This window comes from Rana temporaria, chromosome 10, assembly GCF_905171775.1.
Source record: "Rana temporaria chromosome 10, aRanTem1.1, whole genome shotgun sequence".
NCBI classification, from domain to species: domain Eukaryota; kingdom Metazoa; phylum Chordata; class Amphibia; order Anura; family Ranidae; genus Rana; species Rana temporaria.
Window position 1 is genome coordinate 25,232,677 of NC_053498.1, and position 24,679 is coordinate 25,257,355.

Sequence of the window (24,679 nt, forward strand, 5' to 3'; positions counted from 1 at the left end):
CAGATGAGAGCTTTTGGTCGGGAATCCCGACCGTGTGTATGCGCCATCGGACTTTTTCCAACAGAAAAACTGCCGGGAAAAGATAGAGAGCAGGTTCTCATTTTTCCCGACGGAAAAAAATTCCTAGCAGAAAAAACGTTCGTCTGTATGAAATACCAACGGGAAAAAAAAACTCGGAAACAATTCGACGCATGCTCGGAAGCATTGAACTTATTTTTCTCGCCTTGTTGTAGTGTTGTATGTCACCACGTTCTTAACGCTCGAAAGTTCAGAGCGTGACTGTGTGTATGCAAGACAAGCTTGAGCGGAATTCCGTTGGAAAAACCATCAAACTTATTTTTCCGATGGGAAATCCGGTCGTGTGTACGGGGCATTAGAGTAAGCAATTTCAGTCCAGGAGAGGAGGCGGTACAACCGTGCAGGACTGAAGGAAAGGCCAGTGTTTAATTTAAACGAAGGTAAGAGGATCGAATACAGGACAGGCAAAGCTGTTATTTGAGGTTTTCATGTAAAATTCTACTGCAAGTTAAAGCAGAGCGTCACCCAAAAAGTTAAGTTCCACTTGTTTGCGCCGCTGCCACATTTGGCATTTTTTTTGGTGGGGGGGGAGCAGGTATCTGGGTTTGACAGGTACCCTCTCCCACTTTCATCTCAGATCGCTGCGGCCTCCCCTCCCTCCCCCGTAGTCTTTTGGGACACATCACATGTCCCAGAAGACTACATGCCCATTCACAAGACGCAGCAAAACTCGTGCATGTGCAGTAGGCAACCGGCTGTTTCCCTTACTTGCTATCCCGGCGCCTAGACCCAACGCCGATTGAAGAATCGGTTTGGGTGAGGACAAATCTAGAGAGGGCACACCCGCCCTAGATCCGTTGTTCTGCCGAGAAGTGCCCGGCTTTCGAATAGTGCCCGGGTGAAACTGGGCATGCGCCACACGGAGCCGCAAAACACCTGAGTTTAGGATCAGCAGATGTCTCTCATGGCCGAGGCACGTTCATGTAGGTGAGGGGCGGATATTTACTTGAAGGGGTCGGATTTTTCAATGATGGGCAGTGCTGGGGGGGCGGAATTGTTATCGATAGCCAAAGATATCAGCAAAATAAAACTTTATCTAATATTCATTCCAAACGCTTGCGGGGCACGTTTATTGAATTGAAGGGCGGCTTTTTCTATATTGGAAAACTATTTCTTTAGCAGATTTGTTTGGCCATCTTTGAAATATCCGCCCCCTTCATGTAAATATCCGCCCCTCTGCTACATGAACGTGCCTCGGCCACGCAAGACAGCTGATCATCAACTCGGCTGTACTGAGGCTCCGTTGTGCGCATGCGCAGTTCCGGATTGGCATTTTTCAACATGGGGCATGTCTCGACAGGATACCGACCCTGTGTGACCCTCACAGTGAAAAATGCCAGTTCTAGTTCTTATTGGACAAAGGGTGCTGGTTTGGCTGGCTATGAGGCAAGGCTGCAGTAGCTAAATGAAACTTAATCAATGAGCAGAAGAGTTTTTTTCTGACCAATAAAGGTTATGTCTGTCTGATTTAGACTCTTCTACATATTTTGTTTTTCAGATAAACCCAGAGAAATGTCTTGTGTGCCCTCCTGCTGCCTGGAGCAGTCAAGTAAAATTAAGTGTCAATGCATAATTATGGCGTTTCCAGAAGCAATTACACAGTGGAAAGTGAATGAAGAATCCTATCCCTCTTCCTATAATAAAATTGACCTTCAAATTACCACTGACCTATATGGTCCATTAAGTATAAGTATACTAGAGATAAATGTAACCCAGGGGTATATGCCGAATATACAGTGCAGTAGTTCCAATCAGCAAGGAGAACTGGTCATAAAACTGCTAAATGGCAGTAAGTATTGCTTATAACAGAAAGAAATATAATGTAATTGTATGTTTTGACCTAAAGTACAACTAAAGGCAAAACTTTATCTTTCCCATGTTCCTGTTGCCACACAGAGAGATAATACTAATGTGCATGGGGTGATTAGGGTGTGCTTGGGCACACCTGGCACACCCTGTGCGCACGCCTATGGATAAAGTGTAGAGAGATTAGAATATCTGTCAGTTATTATTGCTGTCTGTGCCCCCCTCAGAGAGTTCGAGCTGTGATGGCTGAACTAATTTATGGATATATGATATTTTAAGAGTATTGTAAGTACTGTTATTGGGGTAGATTCAGGTAGCTACGCTATAAGTTACGGCGGCGCAGCGTAGTGTATTTACGCTACCCCTCCGCAACTTACAGGAACAAGTGCAGTATTCACAAAGCACTTGCTCCGTAAGTCGCGGCGGCGTAGCGTAAATGAGGCCGGCGTAAGCGCGCCTAATTCAAATAGGGAAGGGGGGCGTGTTTTATGGTAATATGTGATGACCTGACGTGATTGACGTGATTTACGAATGGCGCATGCGCCGTCCGTGTACATATCCCAGTGTGCATTGCTTCCAAGTATGGTGTAACGACGTATTGGTTTCGACGTGAACGTAAATTACGTCCAGCCCTATTCGCGAACAACTTACGCAAACGACGTAAATAATTCAAATTTCGAAGCGGGAATGACGTCCATACTTAACATTGGCTGCGCCTCCTAATAGCAGGAGCAGCCTTACGCCGAAAAAGCCTTAACGCAAACGACGTAAAAAACGAACGCCGGGCGCACGTACGTTTGTGAATCGGCGTATCTAGGAAATTAGCATATTCTACGCCGACAACAACGGAAGCGCCCCTAGCGGCCAAAGTTATATTGCACACAATTCTACGCCGCCGCAATCAAGTTACGTCGGTGGAGGAAGCCTATTTTTTCAGCGTAACTGCCTTTGTGAATCGGCGTAATGCTACGCGGGCACATAATTCAAATTACGGCGGCGTATCTGGAGAAAACTGGAGATACGCCGCCGCAAAAGGTATGTGAATCTACCCCATTGGTTATAATTAGGGCTGTTACTGATCAAAATTTTTGTGTTCGATTAATCTTTTTTTTTTCAATCGATTAATCGACTAATTTCAATTAATTATAACGCACATACAGATCCAACTACTTTTAGCTGATCTCCTTGCAGGCTGATTCCCAGTGCAGCTACCAACCACTGGAAAAATGGATAGAAGGATACAAAAAAACACACAAAGGCAGCGCTCGATGGGAAAAGCATTAAAACTTTCATAGTCTTCAAGTAGGTAAACAAATAAATATTGCACTGGAGATAAAATCGACGTAGCTACATAAACTGTAAAAATGGTGCGAGTAATACCAAACGGTACCAAAAGCAGTCATAAAAACATGTAGCTTAGTATGATACTGGTATAAAAATGTGTACAACGATACCACTGCTGAATCCAGATGAGGAGAGTTTAACATTAGTCCGTCGGCATGTAGATGTCCCGTGAAGGGAAGTGTAGATAGAGGTAAGTGTAGCAGCCCTTGCGTGTGGCAGATAGTAAGGTCCCGCCGGCATGCCGATATGAAGGCACAGCAAAGGAGCCCTTTAGATGGACACGGCAAGCCCCGCCGGTGTCTGTGACGTTACCAGATCTCTGACGGAACTCCCTGAAGGCCCAGAAGCCAGCGGAGAGGCGAGTACCAATCAAAAGAATTTTAATCGATCAAAAAGATTTTGATCGATCAAAATAAAATGTAAAATTAATCGATGAGTTAAAAGTTAATTTCCACAGCCCTAGTTATAATATATGTTTATTATAAAATGCCAACAATAAAAGAGCTACGGTCAATTAATACCAACAAATAAATTATTTTATTAATTAAAAAAGTCTTAGGCCGCGTACACACGGTCGAACATGTCCACTGAAACTGGTCCGCGGACATGTCCGACCGTGTGTACGGCCCAGCGGACAGGTTTCCAGCGGACAAAAGTTTCTTAGTACACCTAATCGGACATGTCCGCTGGTTATGACGTGTAACCAGCGTCCCGAAATCCCGCGCATGCGTCAAATTGATTCGACGCATGCGTGGAAGCATTGCACTTCCGTGTTTGAGAACGTCGGTGTCTTCAACGTCACCGCGTTCTCTGTCGCGGGGATTTTGGTCTGATGGTGTGTACACACATCAGACCAAAAGCTCCCAGGAGACATGTCCGATAAAAACGGTCCGCGGACCATTTTCATCGGACATGTCTCCTCATGTGTACGGGTCCTTAGTCTTGTAGTAATTTATTTTAAATAGATTAAATATTTCTGTATTTATTCCCAAAAGTAATAGAAGGGAAATCTTCCAATGGGAACAATAGTTCTGGTGATCTGGGAGTCCTCAAGGAAATCCCTTAACCACTTGCCACCCGCCGTATAGAAAAATGACGACGGCAAAGTGGTTTGGTTATCCTGATCGGACGTCATATGTTATCGTGGTCAGGACAACAGAGATGGCGCGCGCCTGTGGGGGCACGCAGTGCGGCGATCAGAGGTGTTGTGTGTCAGTCTGACACACCTCAACTCAGATTGTGATATGAAGCCTCTGACAGAGGCTTCTTACCACATGATCAGCTGTGACCAATCACAGCTGATCATCGCGTGAACCAGGAAGTGCCAGTAAACGGCTTTCCTTTGTTCACGTTGACAGGGAGAGCCCATCGGCTCAAAAATCCAATGATGTGGGCACCGGGGGGCAGAGCCGAGTCCTACATTCGGCGTTTGAACTCGGGAACGTGCCAGCAAGGTAACCCCCCAGGAGAGTGCATATCCTAGGGGGTTATCTGATGTGGCGAGAGCCGCTAAGGGACCCCAGAAGTATAAGTTCGGGGCCACTCTGTGCAAAATGAATTGCACAGTGGAGGTAAGTATGACATGTTTGTTATTTAAAAAAATAAAAATTGAACCGTTACAATCGCTTTAAGGTACAAACCCTCACCTAACACACAGAAAGCATAGAGGGTCCACAATTCTGGCCACTCAAGTACCTGCTTCTCTACTCTAAACTCTGGAGGCATACAGTAGGTACATATACTGTATGTTGGTCAATGAGCGAGTTTGGGGTGGAGGAACTGGCCTGCACAGAGTCCTGACCTCAACCCGATAGAACACCTTTGGCCTTAATTAGAGCAAAGACTGCGAGCCAGGCCTTCTCCTCCAACATCAGTGCCTGACCTGACAAATGCACTTCTGGAAGAATGGTCAAACATTCCCATAGACACACTCCTAAACCTTGTGGACGGCCTTCCCAGAAGAGTTGAAGCTGTTATAGCTGCAAAGGGTTGGTCATCTCAATATTGAACCCTACGGACTAAGACTGGGATGCCGTTAATGTTCATGTGCGTGTAAAGACAGACATCCCAATACTTTTGGTAATATAGTGTATATGGTAATAGTAATTTTTGTTTGCATATGTTATTTCTTTTTAAGTCATATATGCATTTGGTTATTGCACTTTATAGGAAATATTCACTTTGTGGACATTTTTTCTGCCCTTTATTGTATGAATATTTTTTTACACTATTATTTAAGTTTTTATGTATGCCTGATTTAGTGTTTATGAATAGGGATGAGCCGAACACCCCCAGAACCTGTGAACAGACCGAAAGTTCACGCAAACTTTAGAACCAGATTAAAGTCTATGGGATTCGAACGTTCAAAATTAAAAGTGCTAAATTTAAAGGCTAATATGCAAGTTATTGTGCTAAAAAGGTTCTGGGACCCGGGTCCTGCCCCAGGGGACATGTATCAATGCAAAAAAAAGTTTTAAAAAACGTCAGTTTTTTGGGAGCAGTGATTTTAAAAGTGGGAAAAAAAGTGAAATATTCCTTTAAATATCATACCTGGGGGTGTCTATAGTATGCCTGTGAAGTGGCACGTGTTTCCTGTGTTTAGAACTGTCCCTGCACAAAATGACATTTCTATAGGAAAAAAAATCATTTAAAACTGCTTGCGGATTTAATGTAATGTCTGGTCCTGTGCAATGGACACTAAATCAAAATACTGCAGCTCCCTGCCTGTATTTGTATGAGAACACCAGCAATTGTATTCAGGTAGCTTTAGGTGCACACTGTGCAAAGGACACAGTACACTAAGTGAAAATACTGCAGCTAGCACAATCACCTGCCTGCCTGTCAGTATATTATGAAGAGAATACAGGAACGGATCTAGCTAAACTGAATACAGTGTATAAATATATATACAACACCTGGGATGCATATATATCCTCTACTCACTGTAACTGAAGCTAACTGACTCGCCTGCCTGCTCTATCTAATGCCGCGTACACACGATCATTTTTCAGCATGAAAAAAAACTTAGTTTTTCAGCATGTCTAAAAAACAACGTTTTCCCAACTTCATCATTAAAACGATGTTGCCTACACACCATCGTTTTTAAAAAATGATCTAGCAAAGCGCGGTGACGTACAACACGTACGACGGCACTTTAAAGGGGAAGTTCCATTCGCCTTTGGGCTGCTTTAGCTGATTCCCTGTTAGTAAAAGACGATTTGCGATTTTCTGTCTGTTACAGCGTGATGAATGTGCTTACTCCATTATGAACGGTAGTTTTACCAGAACGAGCGCTCCCGTCTCATAACTTGCTTATGAGCATGCGCGGGTGTTTTTCATCGTTTTAGCCCACACACAAGCATTTTTTACAACCCGAAAAACGACATTGTTTAAAACGACGTTAAAAAATGCAGCATGTTCGAATTTTTTTTTTTACGTTTTTCAGAACCTGAAAAATGATCGTGTGTACGCGGCATAACTCAAAATAAATGACACTGTCTCTCTCTCTCTCTGTCTGTCTTTAACCACCGCCGCAACACACTACACAAGGCCGCCGAGCAGACGGCCTTATATAGTGTGGTGCGTGAACTAAATCCCCTGAGACATAATTGGCCAAAGCCACCCTGGCTTTGGCCAATTATGGCTCTCCGTTTTTTTCCGCGATGTGGTTGGCCAAAGCATGTGGGTCATAGTGCTTGCTTGGCCAATCATCAGCCAGAAATGCACTGCGATGCCGCAGTGAATTATGGGCCGTGACGCACCACTCAAATTTGGCGCGAACGGCCCATAATGTTCGAAATTCGTCAAACGGCCGAACAGCCGATGTTCAAATCGAACATGGGTTCAACTCGAACTCGAAGCTCATCCCTATGTATGACTATAGGGGATTCTTTATTATCTTGATACACATTGGTTGGAAAAGCGCACAATATTATTATTTCTATAGAGGTTTACAGTGTAGTATCCAACTACCTTCTTCGTGTAGCGGCCTCAGTATTGGACGCCTAGCGCCAGTGCCAGCATTTTTTTAATGACATATGAAAAGTGGTTTATCTTGATGTATTGAATGATTGATGTATTTATGTATTGTATTGATTGATTTTTTTTATCTTCTGCAGGAAGAACTCTCCGCAGCTCTTACACCACCATTATACTTGCTGTAGTGTTTGCTATACTATTTATCGCTGTGCTGTCGGTAATAGGCCTTTCTTTAATACATTACTACAGGAAGTAAGTATGAAATATATGTTTTCACATGACATTTTCTGGAACGAGTGTATGGTTCTTGTCACCAATAACATGCAGCAGTTCAGCCCTTAAAGTGGATGTAAACCCACTCTCATCCTTTCTAAACTACTGCCATAGTGCTGATCTATAAGGATATACATGCCTCTTGCATGTATCCTCACCTCTCAAACGTCTCCCCTCTGTCTGTTATAAGAACTGAAAAACTGCAGATTCTGTGAGTTAGTCTGTTGTCTGGATCTCGGTGGGTGGATTCGTGATGTCAGTAGACTCCCCGCCCACCTCTACACTCCCCTTGTCAACATGCATTTTTTCCTGTGTATTCCTTACACTAAATTCTGCTATGATCACTAACATCCAGTCAAAATCCAGAAAAGTAACCACATGACTTCAGACAAGGAGTGGGGGTGGGAATTAAGAAATAATGCCCGTCTCCAGGTTAGTGCATGAGATATGTAAATAACCTGTCACTCACAGCAAGGGGGAAGAACGGACAAAAGCTTTCTCCTGTTTGTCCGTTTATCTCACTGAAAAAAGAAAAGAGGATTGCTCAGAGCTGGATTAACTGTTTGTGGCAAGACTGGGCACAGATGATAGGAAATCTTATACTCTACATTGTGACAGGGATTACATCCACTTTAAATAATGTCGTTTTTCAGTTTAGGTTGTCAGGGAGATAAAGTAACAATGCTGGTTGTGGTCATTGTTATATACAGTAATTGTATGTTTAACCACCTCAATACTGGGTACTTTCACCCCCTTCCTGCCCAAGCCATTTTTCCAGCTTTCAGCGCTGTTACACTTTGAATGACAACTGCGCGGTCATGCAACACTGTACTCAAATGAAATGTTAATATTTTTTTCCCCACAAATAGAGCTTTCTTTTGGTGGTATTTGATCACCTCTGCGGTTTTTATTTTTTGCGCTATAAACACAAGAAGAGCGTCAATTTTGAAAAAAAAAAACAATATTTTTAACTTTTTGCTATAATAAATATCCCCCAAAAATATATCAAAAACGAATTTTTTCCTCTGTTTTGGCCGATACTTATTCTTCCACATATTTTTGGTAACAAAAAAATCACAATAAGCGTTTATTATTTGGTTTGCGCAAAAGTTATAGCTGCTACAAAATAGGGGATAGATTTATAGCATTTTTTTTTTACTAGTAATCGCGTCGATCAGTGATTTTTATCATGACTACGATATTGTGGAGGACACATCAGACACTTTTGACACTATTTTGGGACCATTCTCATTTATACAGCGAATAGTGCTATAAATATGCACTGATTACTGTGTAAATGTGACTGGCAGGGAAGGGGTTAACACTAGGGGGCGATCAAGGGGTTAAATGTGTACCCTGGGAGTGATTCTAACTGTAGGGGGAGGGGACTGACTGGGGGAGGTGACCGATCAGTGTCCCTATGTACAAGGGACACACCATCGGTCTTCTCTCCCTGACAGGACGTGGGTCTCTGTATTTACACACAGAGATCCACAGTCCACAGTGCCCGGCGGACATTGCGGCCGTCCAGCACGCGCATCGGGTTCCCAGTGACGCGGCGGGAGCGCGCGCCACCTAGTGGCTTGGGAAGGCGAGGACGTCATATGACGTCCTCCCAGAATGAGAGGCTTATCGTCCCGCCGTCATTTGATGGCGGGAGGTAGCCTAGTGGTTAAAGAAAGATAGATAAGGGGGTACCACATCCAATAAAAACTGTGAGGCCCTGTACACACGAGCGGATATCCGATGAAAAAGGTCCGCCGGACCGTTTCCATCGGACATTTCTGCTCCGGATTTTGATCTGATGGCTGTACACACCATCAGATCAAAATCCCCACGGAATACATACGCGGTGACGTGGCCGCGCCGTCGCCGCGACGATGACACGGCGACGTGCGCGACCCTGGAAGGTAAATACTTCCAAGCATGCGTCGAATCACTTTGACGCATGCGAGGGATGGGGATCGGTCGGACTTATCAGGTGAGTCTCTGCTGTTGACCGAATAAGTCCGATGGACAGGTTTCCAGCGGATAGATTTCTTAGCATGCTAAGAAATTTTTATCCGCTGGAAAACGGTCGGCTGGACAAATGTCCGCCGAAAAATGTCCGCTAGGCCGTACACACGACCAGATTTGTCTGCTGGATCTGATCCCAGCGGACAGATCCGGTCGTGTGTACGGGGCCTAAGAAAATCGTTTTTAGACATTTGAGTGGCCTTTACCGGTACCAGAAAGGAACACTATGGCCCGGATTCACAAAGCACTTACGCCGACGTATCTCGAGATACGCCGCGTAAGTGTAAATATGCGATGTCGTATCTATGAGCCATGCCCACAAACTGAGATACGCCTAAAAATAGGCTTCATCCGACCGACGTAACTTGCCTACGCCGGCGTATCGTGGGCGCATATTTACGCTGGACGCATCTGGCGCTCCCATTGATTTCCTATTCAAATATGGAAATGAGGGAGATGCGTCTATTCACGAACGTACTTGCGCCTGGCGCATAATATACGCGGTTTGCGTAAGTCGTACGTCCGGCGTAAAGTTATTCCCCATATATGAGGCGCAACCCATGCAACGGTATGGACAAGGGAACTCAAGCCGTCGTATTTTACGTTGTTTACGTTGTACGTGAATATGGGTGGGCGTAGGTTACGTTCACGCCGTAGGCAGTGATCCGTCGTATCTTAGGTATTCGTTCCGACGTGATTCTGAGCATGCCCACTGGGATGCGTCCACGGGACGGCGCATGCGCTGTTCGTTATTCGTATCTGGCTGAGACTCAGCCCATCATTTGCATGGGGTCACGCCTCATTTGCATTGCTCACGCCCACTTCCACTTACGACGACTTACGCCTAAGAAACCCAACGCAGATTTTGCAGCACTGGCTTTGTGAATCCAGTGCTTGCCTCTATATGAGATACACTACGGCGGCATAAATATGCGCCGATGTATGTAAATCCGGGCCTATATTGTTTTACAAAAATAAGTAGATTTATTTAATGTTACAAAATGAATAAAAATATATAGAATAAAACAAGGGAAAATGAAGCTCTCATTTGTATAACCACATATATATATATAAGGTATGTATGTCCTGTCCAAGGATGGTTGTTCCCATAGGTGTGCGCAGCCTATTGCATTAGGGTGTGCACACCAAAGCTCAAACACACATGCGTGTGTAATATACTATATATGGCAGTGGGCAAATCAGTAGGGCTTTGTCAGCAGGGCAGAGATCAGTGCCAGTAGTTTATCTTTATTTGTATTATTATTATTATTATTTTTTTACAATTTTTTTTTTTAGGAGCCCTGTTTTGGGGCTTTGGTGAAATATCAGTGCTCTAAACCAGGGGTCTCCAAACATTCTAAAGAAAGGGTTGGTTTATTGTCCTTCAGACTCTTGGAGGGCCGGACTTTGGCCAGCGGGAGTGGAAATTTTCCTGGCATCAGTGGGAGTAAACATCTGGTATTAGGGGGAGGAATAATGCCCCATTAGTTGTGTCAGTGGGAGAAATGGTGCTCCATTGTCGGTGCCAGATGGCAGAATAGGGTCTCGTATCAGTGGGAGGGATAGTTCCCAAGGGCCAGATAAAGGAGACCACTGGTCTAAACAGACCCCTGATGTCTAACTTTTGAGACAGAGAAAGGGACTGAGGACAAAGATTCCCCAGTCCCTTTCTCTGCAGCCAGGCAGCAGGGGGAATCTGCAGAGTACAGGATGATTAGGGTGTGCCCAGGCACACCTTACATCCTATGTGTGCACGCCTATGGTTGTTTCATTTTTTCTTTTAGCCATTTACATCAAAGTACTAACACTTATGCAGGCTTCCTCTCAACAACAATGTGATTGTGTAACTAAAACAAGATGGTTCTACAACTTTTACATTCTGTTCTTGGACAAAAACATCTTTACATTCCATGATGATTGGATTAAGGTGTCTCAAGGTGTGAATCTAAATGCTGGGGTATCTTCCTTTTGCTAGAAGTAAAGAAGTGGCTTGGTATGCTATAAAATGTCTCCAATATTACAAATATTACAGAACAAGTCCAGTTGAATGTCATCTACTATGTACTGTATATGAACAAAAACACAAAGCAAGTGCATAAGAAACATATGTAGCACCCTCTAGTGTGTGCTACTAATGTGAGAGTAGGCAACTTTATCCTGACTCATGATTAATCCTGTGAGTCTGTAATTTGGTCAGGATTATTAGAGTTCAGAACTGGATGATTTATGCAGGCAGGTCTCTGGTGCCTCCCCCGGGTCTAGAAGTTTGGAGAGACTTCTAGAGGTTAGTGGGCAGAGGCCAGAAGGACTGTTCTGCATACTTAGGGGACTCTGGCCAATCCCCGGGCAGTGGACCTGGCATGGGGCCAAGCCAGCCCTTAAGTATGAAATGAGTCACGCCAGCAGGGTGTGAAGTCGGGTGGAAGATGGAGATGCAGTGCTGAGAGAGACTGTCGGTGAGCCTTGAGACAAACACCTTAGTCTAGGTGGAGGGGTGGATGCTCTGCCTCGGGGCAGGGCAAAGGAGGCCTGGCTGGAAGGACCCTACCACAGGAAAAGTTGGAAAGAGGCTTTCCTGAGAGGCAGCGGGAACAATGAGGACAGTGTGAGTACAGCATGGTGCAGGGACTCAGGGCCGATCCTAGGGTCACAGATGCCTGGGTGCAGAAATATTTCTGGCGCCCCCACATGGGCGTGGTCATCTTACCAACTCCTCCCCTTTACAAATGTTTCTTTGGCAACGACTCAAACACAGAGATGCTCCCCTAACATGGACAAAGAGAACACGTTATGCACGGACCACCCCCCAGCAACGTCACTGGTCTCTCTCCACACAGAGACAGCCGCTGCTTCGCTCTCCTCCTCTGACAGGAGGAGGGATGGGCTTGAGCAGGAAACACAGTGGCAGCCGGGGTGACCGGCGGAGAGAGCTGCCTCTAGACACGGAAAAGGAGAGGAGGAGGAGGAGGAGGAGGAGGGAGGGGAGAACTCCGGTGCTTCAGTGCCCCCACCTTTGTGGCGCCTGGGTGCACTGCACCCCACGCACCTGCCTAGGATCAGCCCTGCAGAGACTGACAAGGGGAGAGGTTACCACATGTAGCACGTCTCTCTTGAAGACAGCATTGGGCTTACGTTTTCATTAAACCTTGCCTTGGGAGATCTCTAGTGAGTCAGTCGGGTAGACTGGTGATGAAGCAGCCAGGTGGGCTGGTGAAGAGGCAGCCAGGTGGACTAGCATTTATTGCACAAGTAAATCTGGAACCGGTGTCTACAGGGAGTTAAAGGTACTCCAGGATGCAGTTCACAACACATGTGCTACTTTTCTAAGGGACTGAGAGTTTCTAGCCTGTAAGGGGCTGTTGCTAATCCCACAGAGGCTGTTAGTTTCTAAAGGGAGTAAATCAAGTAAAGCTGTATATAGGGAGGAAGTTGTCCCTGGTTTTGTTACTGCCAAGTTTGGGCATCCCATAATTCCTATCCTAATCTCAATAAAACAAAGTTCAAGGAATGTTTTCTGAACGCAAGTTGAAGATTCTAGGTGCCTGATTGTGCAGCAGTGGGGAACCCTGTCACTTGCAGCTCCTACGGGGATAGTGCTACATATTTGCTATAAATTATCCAATTAATTTCAAACAAAAATCTAACTCTTTTCAGTCGTCAGAAGATCTAATATTAATGAGTGCCCATATAGTCTCTCCAGCCCTGGTGTGCCTTTTATGCCCTGTACACATGATCGGTCCATCCGATGAAGCTGACTGATGGTCAGTCGTGCCTACACACCATCGGTTAAAAAAACTATTGTGTCAGAACGCGGTGACGTAAAACACAACGGCGTGCTGAAAAAAACAAAGTTCAATGCTTCCAAGCATGCGTCGACTTGATTTTGAGCATGCGTGGTTTTTTAACCGATGGACGTGCCCCTACGAACGATCGTTTTTTTTTCTATCGGTTAAATTTAAAACAAGATTGCTTTTTTTTCAGGGCCGATCCTAGGGTCACAGGCGCCTGGGTGCAGAAATATTTCTGGCGCCCCTACACGGGCGTCGTCATTTTACTAACTCCTCCCCTTTACAAATGTTTCTATGGCAATGACTCAACCACAGAGATGCTCCCCTTCTTCATTAACCTGGGATCCTTTCCTGATCTCTTAACAATAAACAAAATACAGGAAGAGAAGCATAGTACTTTATTGGGACCTGGAGGGGGCCTCTGTGATGGACACAGAGAGGGCTTCTGTTAGAGAGTCTGTTAGATGTTCGGCGCCCCCACCTCTGCAGGCGCCTGGGTGCAGTGCACCCTGTGGACCCTGCCTAGGATCGGCCCTGTTTTTTTTAACCTATGGATAAATAACCGATGGGGCCCACACACGATCGATTTGGTCCGATGAAAATTGTCCATCAGACCGTTCTCATCGGTTTGACCGATCGTGTGTACGCGGCATTAGTCTTTTTTTTTTTTTTGCAGAACTTCAGATATCAAGGTAGACAAACTCCTCAATGAGGAAATAAGAAGCAAAAAATTATGCAATACATGTTTATATTTTAATATGTAGGAAAGAGCCAGATCCTTCATCCAGGATTAATCTGTTTGGGTTGTTTTTTGCTCAGGAGGAAATTGAAGCAAATAGCTGAAAAAAAGACGGAATGCAGCACGGACTGCAAAGAAATCTACCGTAGCACAACGGTCTTCTTCAACGTAAGTGAATGTAAAAAAGTATCTTCCTTAGGCATCTGCCAAATATTTATTTTACAAAAAAATGTGTAGGCAATGCTAGCCACTGATGAGTTAAATTTCCATTTATTTATTTATTTATTTTAGTACTTCAAAAGTACGATGTCCCCAATGTGACATCACTGCCCAATAGGGATGTTCAATACTGTCCTTTTCGCCCTGTCTTACATTTTCGTTAGATTAATGCCCTGTACACACGATCGGTTCGTCTGATAAAAACGGTCCGATGGACCGGTTTCATCGGACGAACCGATCGTGTGTGGGCCCCATCGTTTTTTTGCCCATCGGTGAAAAAAAATAGAATCTGTTTTAAAAATTTCTGATGGTTATAAAACCGATAGAAAAAAACGATCGTCTGTGGGGAAATCCATCGGTCAAAAATCCACGCATTCAAGTCGACGCATGCTCGGAAGCATTGAACTTAATTTTTCTCTGCACGTCGTTGTGTTTTACGTCACCTCGTTGGACACGATCGGATTTTTAACTAATGGTGTGTAGGCAAGACTGAAAAAAGTCAGCTTCATCGGATATCTGATGAAAAAATCCATTGGCCCGTTTTTATCTGATGAACCGATCGTGTGTACAGGGCATAAGGGATGCTCTGGACAGTGTGGTCACACTCTGGTGCCCATTGGATTTCCCAGTCATGTTAAGACACACATTGGGCTAGATTCACGTAGAATCGCGTAACTTTGTGCAGGCGTAACGTATCCTGTTTACGTTACACCTCCGCAACTTTTACAGGCAAGTGCCGTATTCTCAAAAAAAAGTTGCGGCGGCGTAGCGTAAATAGGCCGGCGTAAGCCTGCCTACTTCAAATTGTGAAGAGGTGGGCGTGTGTTATGTAAAACAGGCTTGACCCGACGTGATTGATGTTTTTCCCGAACGGCGCATTCGCCGTCCGTGGAATTTCCCAGTGTGCATTGCTCCAAAGTACGCCGCAAGGACGTCATTGGTTTCAACGTGAACGTGCCCTTATGGAGAAAGGATCCTGAATTTTTTTTACATTAATATAGAAATGTAGAAACATCTCTATACATGACCTGTGTTTTTTTTAAAGGAGGGATACAAGCCAGAGGGGATGCCAGAAGACCGGGCTCCGGCTGATGAGGAAGATGAACGTTATGCTACGATTATTTTTCCACAGCGGAAACCCAGAGCTTCTGTAGAAGAAGTTGAGACAGGTTATGTATGCGGTTCCACTGCAGCTGTGAATGGAACTTCTATGCCAGTTACATTCATATAAAAATGAGGGCTCACCCACAAAAGGCCTTCCGATCACAGTCCGGAATCTCCAAGAGAAAGTGTCTGAGACATGGTTGATTAGCAAGTTGGACTTTATACAAAAGATAACTCGTAGTTAAAAATACATACTGTAACTAAACCAATCTGATGCCATTGATGTATTAATTCTTCTTCTTTTTTTGATTCAATGTTTAATAATTATTTATCAATGTTTTCACAATAAAAGCTTATATATAGAACACTCATCTCCTACCTAACCGCTAACCAAGACAAAAACCATGGACAGAGGATTTAAAAGACAAGAACAAATCATGAACTATACCAGGGGTATCAAACTCAATTTCATTGTGAGCCCCATCAGCAGTATGGTTGCCCTCAATGGGCTAGTTGTATCTGGGGTGTTCTACGTACAAAGTGCAGGGTTCAGGAATGCATTATGTAAAGAGTGCAGAGTTCAGAACTATGCTACGTAGAGTGCAGAGTTCAGGAGTGCGTTGCCTACAGAGTGCAGAGTTCAGAGGTGTGTTACGTGCAGAGTTTTAGGATGTGCTATGTACACAGTACAGAGTATAGGGGTGTGCTATGTACAGAGTGCAGGGTTTAGAAGTATGTTACGTGCAAAGTTTTGGGATGTGCTATGTCCCCAGTACAGAGTTTAAGGGTGTGCTATGTACAGAGTTTAGGGGTGTGTTATGTGCAGCGTTTTGGGATGTGCTATGTACACAGTACAGATTATAGGGGTGTGCTTGATAAGGATTGAGACCCCTGACATAACCTCAGGGCTTAACCCATTCTGCCGTTGACCCAAATCATAGTAGTGAAACACGCAGACCAGAGAGATAAACAGTCTACATCCTTCACCTTTTCCCAACGTTCAGCAGCGAGAAAGGGGCTGGATTTTATTGGTCTTTTTATCAACAAAATGACATCATACAGACAAGCATACTGATTGGTTCAGTTCATATAGTTCAGTCCCTTATTACACGCCCCTGTGACGTCTGTTCTTGGCATACTGCACACGTTTCAAAAGTCTCTAATTAGCACAAATGTCTTTGTGTCATCCCCATTCAATTTCACAGGGGCAACATTCTTCAGTCGATGGGATGGGCCGGAAGGAGGGAGTTTAGGAGTGCAGTAGAAGGGGCCAGCTGTCTTCACTTTATTACTTCCTGAAGGTTTCTTTAACCCTATAATGTCTCTTAAGGAAAGTAACAGCACTGTGCTATATTTTCACACATACATATGTAACATTTGAGTAGCTCAGGAGGAAAGTAATCATAACACAAAATATTCATTTTAGTACTTCCATCACATGCTATGTACAAAGTTTAGGGGTGTGCTATGTACATAGTGCAGAGTTTAGGGGTGTGCAATGCGCAGAGTGTAACATTCAAGGGTGCTCTGTGTACAGAGTGCAGGGTTTAGGGGTGCCTTGTCTCCTCGCCTTGTGTGGAGTTTGTTCTCTCTCTCATATTCTAGAGATCTGTCCCTGCCGTGCCCCATCAAGGAGCCAGTGAGAGCAAAGCTGCCCCTTGTAAACACTGATGGTTTCTGTATTTACAAGTGACAGCAGGGATGGGGAGTGGAGGGTGAGAGCTGGAGGTGGTGAAATGGCTGCAAAACTAGATGTGAGGACCACATGACAAGGCCTGACAGGCCGAATTCAGCTCACAGGCTTTGTGTTTGACACATGTGAACTATACAAAAATGTTTCTACATTATAAGTAACACTGTGGCTGTATCTTTCTATATCTGCCCCACAGTTTGCCTCACATAAGTTGCTTCTTAAAAAGATGTACTAATTCTAAACTGCTTGGGGTAAAAGGGGTATTAACTAGCTCCAGTAGAGTCTCCAAAGATACATATCTATATATAGATATGTAGAAAATGCACTCTACAGAGGACATACAGGTTGTATAGCTCATTTCAATGCTCCAAGTGTTTTCCGGGACAGGAAGTACAGAATCTGGACATGGATACTGTAACGGTCAGGGGTTAACGCCATTAGGATATTCCATTCCACCAACCCACGACATCTTATCGACACTCCACAATCTAGCAGACAGGACCCATTGGATTTCCCCCAGAAAAACGAGACATAGCTCTGTTCTCTGGTTCCAAACGGATAGCTCTTTAATGGATTCTTATATACAGTCAGTAATAAAATAACAATGGCTTAAAGGGTCACTAAAGGATTTTTTTTTTTTTAGCTAAATAGCTTCCTTTACCTTACTGCAGTCCTGGTTTCATGTCCTTATTGTTCGTTTTTGCTTTGAAGTTGCTGTAATTCTGCTGTGATCTCCACACTTCCTGCTTGTCTGTTTCCTTATAACCACAGTACTGGGAGCTTTTCACGGTGGTCTAAGCTGTCATTACTGTGTGTCTAAAACTTAACAGAACCAATCAGATTCATTTTAAAAACAAAACACTGCCCTGGATTTGTTTTGTTTTTGTTCTGTGTGTCTCTCTAGTTCACAGGAACTTGAAACCAGTTTAAAAGTGAAACTAACCTGCAGGCACATTATATGATTGATTTTTATCTATTTGTAATCATTTTTAAAAGGAATCAGTTAACTTTTATGTCTCTATACCCTGTAAACAGTCATTTCAGCAAAACATTTTTTTCCTTTAGTGACCCTTTAACTGCACCCACAACATGACACAAGGAACAGGTACCAAAAACATCCATGATTTAACCTTATCTACTTTATCCAAAATGTTGGAGAAAAAATGTAATTATTACATAGTTAGGTTGAAAAAAGACACAAGTTCATCCAGTTCAACCATAAACAATAATAATAATAGTATCATACAAACCCATATACCCAATTCTATACCCACAGTTGATCCAGAGGAAAGCGAAAAACCCCAGCAGAGCATGATCCAATTTGATACAGCAGTGGAAAAAAATCCTTCCTGATCCTCGAGAGGCAATCGGATATTCCCCAGATCAACTTTACCTCTGCAGGGAGTCTATTCCACATTTTCACAGCTCTTACTGTGAAGAAACCTTTCCATATTTGGAGGTGAATGTCTTTTCCTCTAGACATAAAGAGTGTCCCCTTGTCCTTTGTGATGACCGTAAAATGAATAATTCAACACCAAGTCCACTATATGGACCTCTTATATATTTGTACATGTTGATCATATCCCCCCTTAATCTCGCCTTCTCAAGAGATAATAAATTCAGTTCCTCTAATCTTTCCTCATAGCTGAGCTCCTCCATGCCTCTTATCAGTTTGGTTGCCCTTCTCTGCACTTTTTCCAGTTCCCCGATATCCATTTTTAAAACTGGTGCCTAAAACTGAACTACATATTCCAGATGAGGTCTTACTAATGATTTGTACAGGGGCAAAATGATATCTCTCACTCTGGAGTCCATACTTCTCCTAATACAAGAAGGGACTTTGCTTGTTTTGGAAACCGCAGCTTGACATTGCATGTTATTATTGAGCTTATGATCTACCAAAACCCCCAGATCCTTCTCCACTATGGATCTCCCCAGCTTTACTCCCCTTAGTATGTATGATGCATGCATATTCTTAGCCCCCAAGTACATAACTGTAGCGTCCTGCTCCTGACGACCAGGCGCTATGTTAAATTTGGAAAAACAGGGGTGCAATCAGCGCAAAAATAAAAGACCATAAATAGTGTAAAATATTATTAAATTAATAATAAATGTGTTAAATAAATGTGAAAAAACATTTAGTTTAAATTCACCGGTATTCTAGCTGAACACCAAAGGACATTCACAAAATCCAAAAATAGTACAGTATATGAGAAAACAGTGCAGCGCAAAACCAAAATTAATTAATAAGTGGAAAACAGTGAAAATCAATAAAGTCTAAAGAGATTGGAAATACAATCAGGCACTTCCTAGGATTCTTGACTAAGTGAGATTGAGCACACCAAATCTTATAAGTGATCCCTCCAGCTGTAACACACTACCATGCATTATTGATCCCTTGAGGGTCGCTTAGTTCCGGTAAGGGTCAGTGTGTCTCTATGGTGGTGGTGCTTCAGCTTTACTTCACAGTGTCTGTCATTTTTAGTCACCGGGAGTTAGTCAGAGTGTCTGTTTGCCATACGATTTTGCACTATTGTTTTGTTTTTTTTCCTTTTCTACTGGGCTGAGTCCATTGATGTGGGAGCTTCTCAACCGTCCTATGTTGGATCTTCAATTGGTTACATCACAGATTGCTCATTTTGATCCATAGGGATCTATCCTTCCGGTAAGGGTCAGCTTGAACGTATTTACCCTGATATTGATCCAGCATTAGCCACGGAATTGGATTCGTTTCCTATTGTTTGGAGAATTGCTCATTTATTCACCAATTTTGTATGTGTACTTTTATTGGGACTATTTACACAGTTGACCTTTTGGTCATCATTACGAGGTGTTTCTAGCACAACTCCTTTTTATTTTTTTATTTTATATGGTCACTTATATATAAGGTTTTTTAGCGCAACTTCTATTTTTTATTATTCGTTTTTATGTTGTATAACATTTTGAGTTTGCTGCTTCTTTTGAGTTTGTTTTTGGTATGCGCATTTTTTCACCTTTTATATTGTGTTATTTTATACAGTATTAAATTATCCTTGTCCAGCGGAAGCTCTTAGATTTGTGATTTCTTTTTTCATGTCTTTTTTACACCACCGCGTTCTGACACGATCGGTTATTTAACCTATGGTGTGTAGGTGTGATTGTTGTCCTCTGGTTAACCTATGGTGTGTACAGGGCTTTATTGTTCTCTGGCATTTTCAACTTATACCAACAAGAATTTTAATCATAGTAGCGGGCTTTCTGCATCGTTTATTGACCCCCCATACAGTATCAGCACTTGGGTGGTTACATTAGAAGGCAATGAATAGTGTGTGGAAGGTTTGGTCAGAGATTTTGCAGGGCGAGGAAAGTCTGAGGACTGGAGAGATCCATGATAGACACGCTGTCCTCTCTTATGACGGATGAGGATACATACGGCAGATCTTACATTACCTCCAGTTAAGTTACATCAGTGAAATGCTGGAGGGAAATCTAAAGACAAATAATAATAATTACCAGGTGAAAATAAGAGGAAACAAGACCAAAAAAGAAGACAAATGCACCACATGCAAATAAATTTTAGTTTTTCGGTTTAATACCGCTATACCACTATAAGGAATCACACATCCCCATGTTACTGTAATGCTTATTTCTATCCGCACTACCCCAATTGAATCTTACTTTAATGCTTCAGTATATTAACACTTTACGCATACCATTTTTCTTTTTCCTCATTGTGTTGAGATGTGGCTTTGAATATGTAAAAAGCTATCCTAAATTAGAACTCAAACTTTACCTTGAATTTGAAGCAGCTCTGTTGCTAATTTTAAAAAGAGCCCAATGCAAAGCTAGCAATTACCCTTTCATGTCCCACCCACCCAACCTACAGAAAGGCATGCTCACCCTCTACACTCTGTGGTTCCTACATCACTAGTGTCTGGGGTTTAGCGGAAGGAACCAAAGACAACAGAGGGGAATGCTGGATATTCGGCAAGTGTAGAATACAGAAGATGTTACAGCAAGTTTGACAATTTCTTTCACCGCTCCAGGTGAGTCTCATAGGTCATCAAGGGTAGTTTGAACCACCAGGGTGCCGGCAATGCTGATTGTAGCAAAAAAACGAAAAGAACTCTGGACAGCCGCACTCCAAAATGACTTAAAATAAAGTTGATTTTTTAATGTAAAAAGTACATACAGGCACTGCAAACAACAGGTACAGAATGGCCGACGCGTTTCACGCTGCAATTCAGCGCTTAGTCATGGCTCAGCCATGACTAAGCGCTGAATTGCAGCGTGAAACGCGTCGGCCATTCTGTACCTGTTGTTTGCAGTGCCTGTATGTACTTTTTACATTAAAAAATCAACTTTATTTTAAGTCATTTTGGAGTGCGGCTGTCCAGAGTTCTTTTCGTTTTTTTGTTACAGCAAGTTTATTCCTTTCAAAGTAGCAGGGTTCAGAAACACAAGCAGCGGGACTGGTTGGTATTAAATGCATTCTTTGCAGAGCGCTCTTCTCTTGGCCTTTTAAAGTGGTTGTAACGTAGAACCGCGTATCTTTGTGCGGGCGTAACGTATCCTATTTACGTTACGCCTCCGCAACTTTCACAGGCAAGTGTCGTATTCTCAAACCAAAGTTGCGGCGGCGTAGCGTAAATAGGCCGGCGTAAGCCCGCCTAATTCAAATGTGGTAGATGTGGGCGTGTGTTATGTAAATTTAATGTGACCCCACGTAAATTACGCTTTTTACGAACGGCGCATGCGCCGTCCGTGAAAGTATCCCAGTGCGCATGCTCCAAATTAACCCGCAAGAAGCCAATGCTTTCGACGTGAACGTAAATGACACCCAGCCCTATTCGCGAACGACTTACGCAAATGACGTAAAATTTTCAAAATTCGACGCGGGAACGACGTCCATACTTAACATTGGTACGCCTCATGTACGCCTCATATAGCAGGGGTAACTTTACGCCGGGAAAAGCCTAACGTAAACGGCGTATCTGTACTGCTTCGGACGGGCGTACGTTCGTGAATTGTTGTATCTAGCTGATTTACATATTTCTAGGCGTAAATCAGCGTACACGCCCCTAGCGGCCAGCGTAAATATGCAGTTAAGATACGACGGCGTAAGAGACTTACGCCGGTCGGATCTAATACAAATCTATGCGTAACTGATTCTAAGAATCAGGCGCATAAATACGACGGCTCGGACTCAGAGTTACGACGTCGTATCTGGAGATACGCTGGCGTAACTCGTACGAGAATCTGGGCCTCAAGGTTTTATTTGTCATTCTATGCATTAAAGGATTTGTAAAGGTACATTTTTTCCCCCTAAATAGCTTCCTTTACCTTAGTGCAGTCCTCCTTCACTTACCTCATCCTTCCATTTTGCTTTTAAATGTCCTTATTTCTTCTGAGAAATCCTCACTTCCTGTTCTTCTGTCTGTAACTCCACACAGTAATGTGAGGCTTTCTCCCTGGTGTGGAGAAAGCCTCTTGAGGGGGGAGGGGGTGAGCAGGAGTGTCAGGACACTTTCTACTTTGCAGATAGAGAAAGGAGCTGCGGGTCCCGCAGACTCGATCACCGCAGGGATACCCGCGATCGTCTCACGGTAAGGAAGAACGGGGAGATGCTGATGTAAACAAGCATCTCCCCGCTCTGCCTAGTGACAATGACAGTGATCAACGCTTACTGTAATCGGAAGCGGTGATCACTGTCTTGTCACATGTAGCCCATCCCCCCTACAGTAAGAAACACTCACTAGGGCACACTTAGCCCCTACAGCGCCACCTCGTGGTTGACCCCTTCGCTGCCAGTGTCATTTTCACAGTAATCAGTGCATTTTTATAGCATTAGTGGCTCTAAAAATGACAATGGTCCCAAAAATGTATCAAAAGTGTCCAATGTGTCCGCCGTTATGTCGCAGTCATGATAAAAATCGCTGATCGCCGCTATTACTAGTGAAAAAAAAAATATTAATAAAAATGCCATAAAACTATCCCCTATTTTGTAGACGCTATAACTTTTGCGCAAACCGATCAATAAACGCTTATTGCGATTTGGGTTGGTTGACATGCAATAATTTGACAGATTAAAATATATACATACTGTACATGTGTTGTTTGTTACCTTACCTATATTCCAGTAGCAGGCTCTATGGTGCTGTATATGGATCTGTTCTTATGTGATAATTGCTGTATGTAGAAAAAAAAGTTAGCTTGTCTTGGGATATAATTACAGGAATAGGACTACATAGATCCCCAACTTTCAATATGACTATTCTGTTGCTAAAAAAAAATAAACAAAATATGCACAGGTCACTTTCACCCCCTTCCTGCCCAGGCCATTTTTTAGCTTTCAGCACTGTCACATGTTGAATGACAATTGCGCGGTCATGCTACACTTTACCCGAATATTTTTTTTATAATTTTCTTCACACAAATAGAGCTTTCTTTTGATGGTATTTAATCACTGCTGTTTTTTTATTTATTTTAAAAAGACCATACATTTTTTAGATTTTTTTTTTACAAATTTTTCTCCTTCACTGATGTGCACTGATGAGGCGGCACTAATATGCTACACTTATGGGCACTGATAGGTGGCACTGATAAGCGGCACAGGTGAGCACTGATAGGCGGGACGGATAGGCGGTCTTGATGGGCACTGATGGGTGGCACACAGAACAGGAGGAGCCTATGGCGCCAGTCGAGGACCCCAGAACAGGATGTTTGGGGCTGCTCTATCATTACATATTAACCACTTAAGGACCGCCTCATGTACATATACGTCAGCAGAATGGCACAGGCAGGCACATGTACGTATATATACGTGCCCTGCTTGACGTGGGTCGGGGGTCCGATCGGGACCCCCCCCCGTACATGCGGCGGTCCCCGTGGCTTCAGTCGCGATCCGGGACGACGGCGCGGCTATTCTTTTATAGCCGCTCCGTCGCGATCGCTCCCCGGAGCTGAAGAACGGGGAGAGCCGTGTGTAAACACGGCTTCCCCATGCTTCACTGTGTCGGCGCATCGATCGCGTCATTCCCTTTATAGGGAAGACACGATCGATGACGTCATTCCTACAGCCACACCCCCCTACAGTTGTAAACACACACAAAGTAAACCCTAACTCCTACAGCGCCCCCTGTGGTTAACTCCCAAACTGCAAACTGTCATTTTCACAATAAAGAATGCAATTTAAATGCATTTTTTGCTGTGAAAATGACAATGGTCCCAAAAATGTGTCAAAATTGTCCGAAGTGTCCGCCATAATGTCGCAGTCACGAAAAAAAAACGCTGATCGCCGCCATTAGTAGTAAAAAATAAATAAATAAATAAAATGCAAAAAAACTATCCCCTATTTTGTAAACACTATAAATTTTGCGCAAACCAACCGATAAACGATTATTGCGATTTTTTTTACCAAAAATATGTAGAAGAATACGTATCGGCCTAAACTGAGGAAAAAAAAATGTTATATATGTTTTTGGGGGATTTTTTTTATAGAAAAAAGTAAAAAATATAGCATTTTTTTCAAAATTGTCGCTCTATTTTTGTTTATAGCGCAAAAAATAAAAACCGCAGAGGTGATCAAATACCACCAAAAGAAAGCTCTATTTGTGGGGAAAAAAAGACGCCAATTTTGTTTGGGAGCCACGTCGCTCGACC

General features: G+C 43.4%; 2 protein-coding genes across 2 annotated transcripts in view; one reads left to right on the forward strand and one right to left on the reverse strand.

Moving 5' to 3' along the window:
• LOC120916455 (sialic acid-binding Ig-like lectin 10) overlaps nucleotides 1-15,696 on the forward strand; it is a 52,968-nt gene extending 37,272 nt beyond the window's left edge. Inside the window, exons 6-9 of the mRNA XM_040327429.1 lie at nucleotides 1,577-1,867; nucleotides 7,347-7,458; nucleotides 14,103-14,190; nucleotides 15,287-15,696. Coding sequence (XP_040183363.1) covers nucleotides 1,577-1,867; nucleotides 7,347-7,458; nucleotides 14,103-14,190; nucleotides 15,287-15,472 — 677 coding nt within the window. The 3' untranslated portion in view covers nucleotides 15,473-15,696. The remainder of the gene's footprint in view (nucleotides 1-1,576; nucleotides 1,868-7,346; nucleotides 7,459-14,102; nucleotides 14,191-15,286) is intronic.
• Nucleotides 15,697-20,162: 4,466 nt separating this feature from the next.
• The window catches only part of LOC120916456 (carcinoembryonic antigen-related cell adhesion molecule 16-like), a 40,690-nt gene continuing 36,173 nt past the window's right edge, over nucleotides 20,163-24,679 (reverse strand). The window contains exons 7-8 of the mRNA XM_040327430.1: nucleotides 23,147-23,206; nucleotides 20,163-20,506 (exon numbers count right to left, since the gene is read on the reverse strand). Coding sequence (XP_040183364.1) covers nucleotides 23,147-23,206 — 60 coding nt within the window. The 3' untranslated portion in view covers nucleotides 20,163-20,506. The remainder of the gene's footprint in view (nucleotides 20,507-23,146; nucleotides 23,207-24,679) is intronic.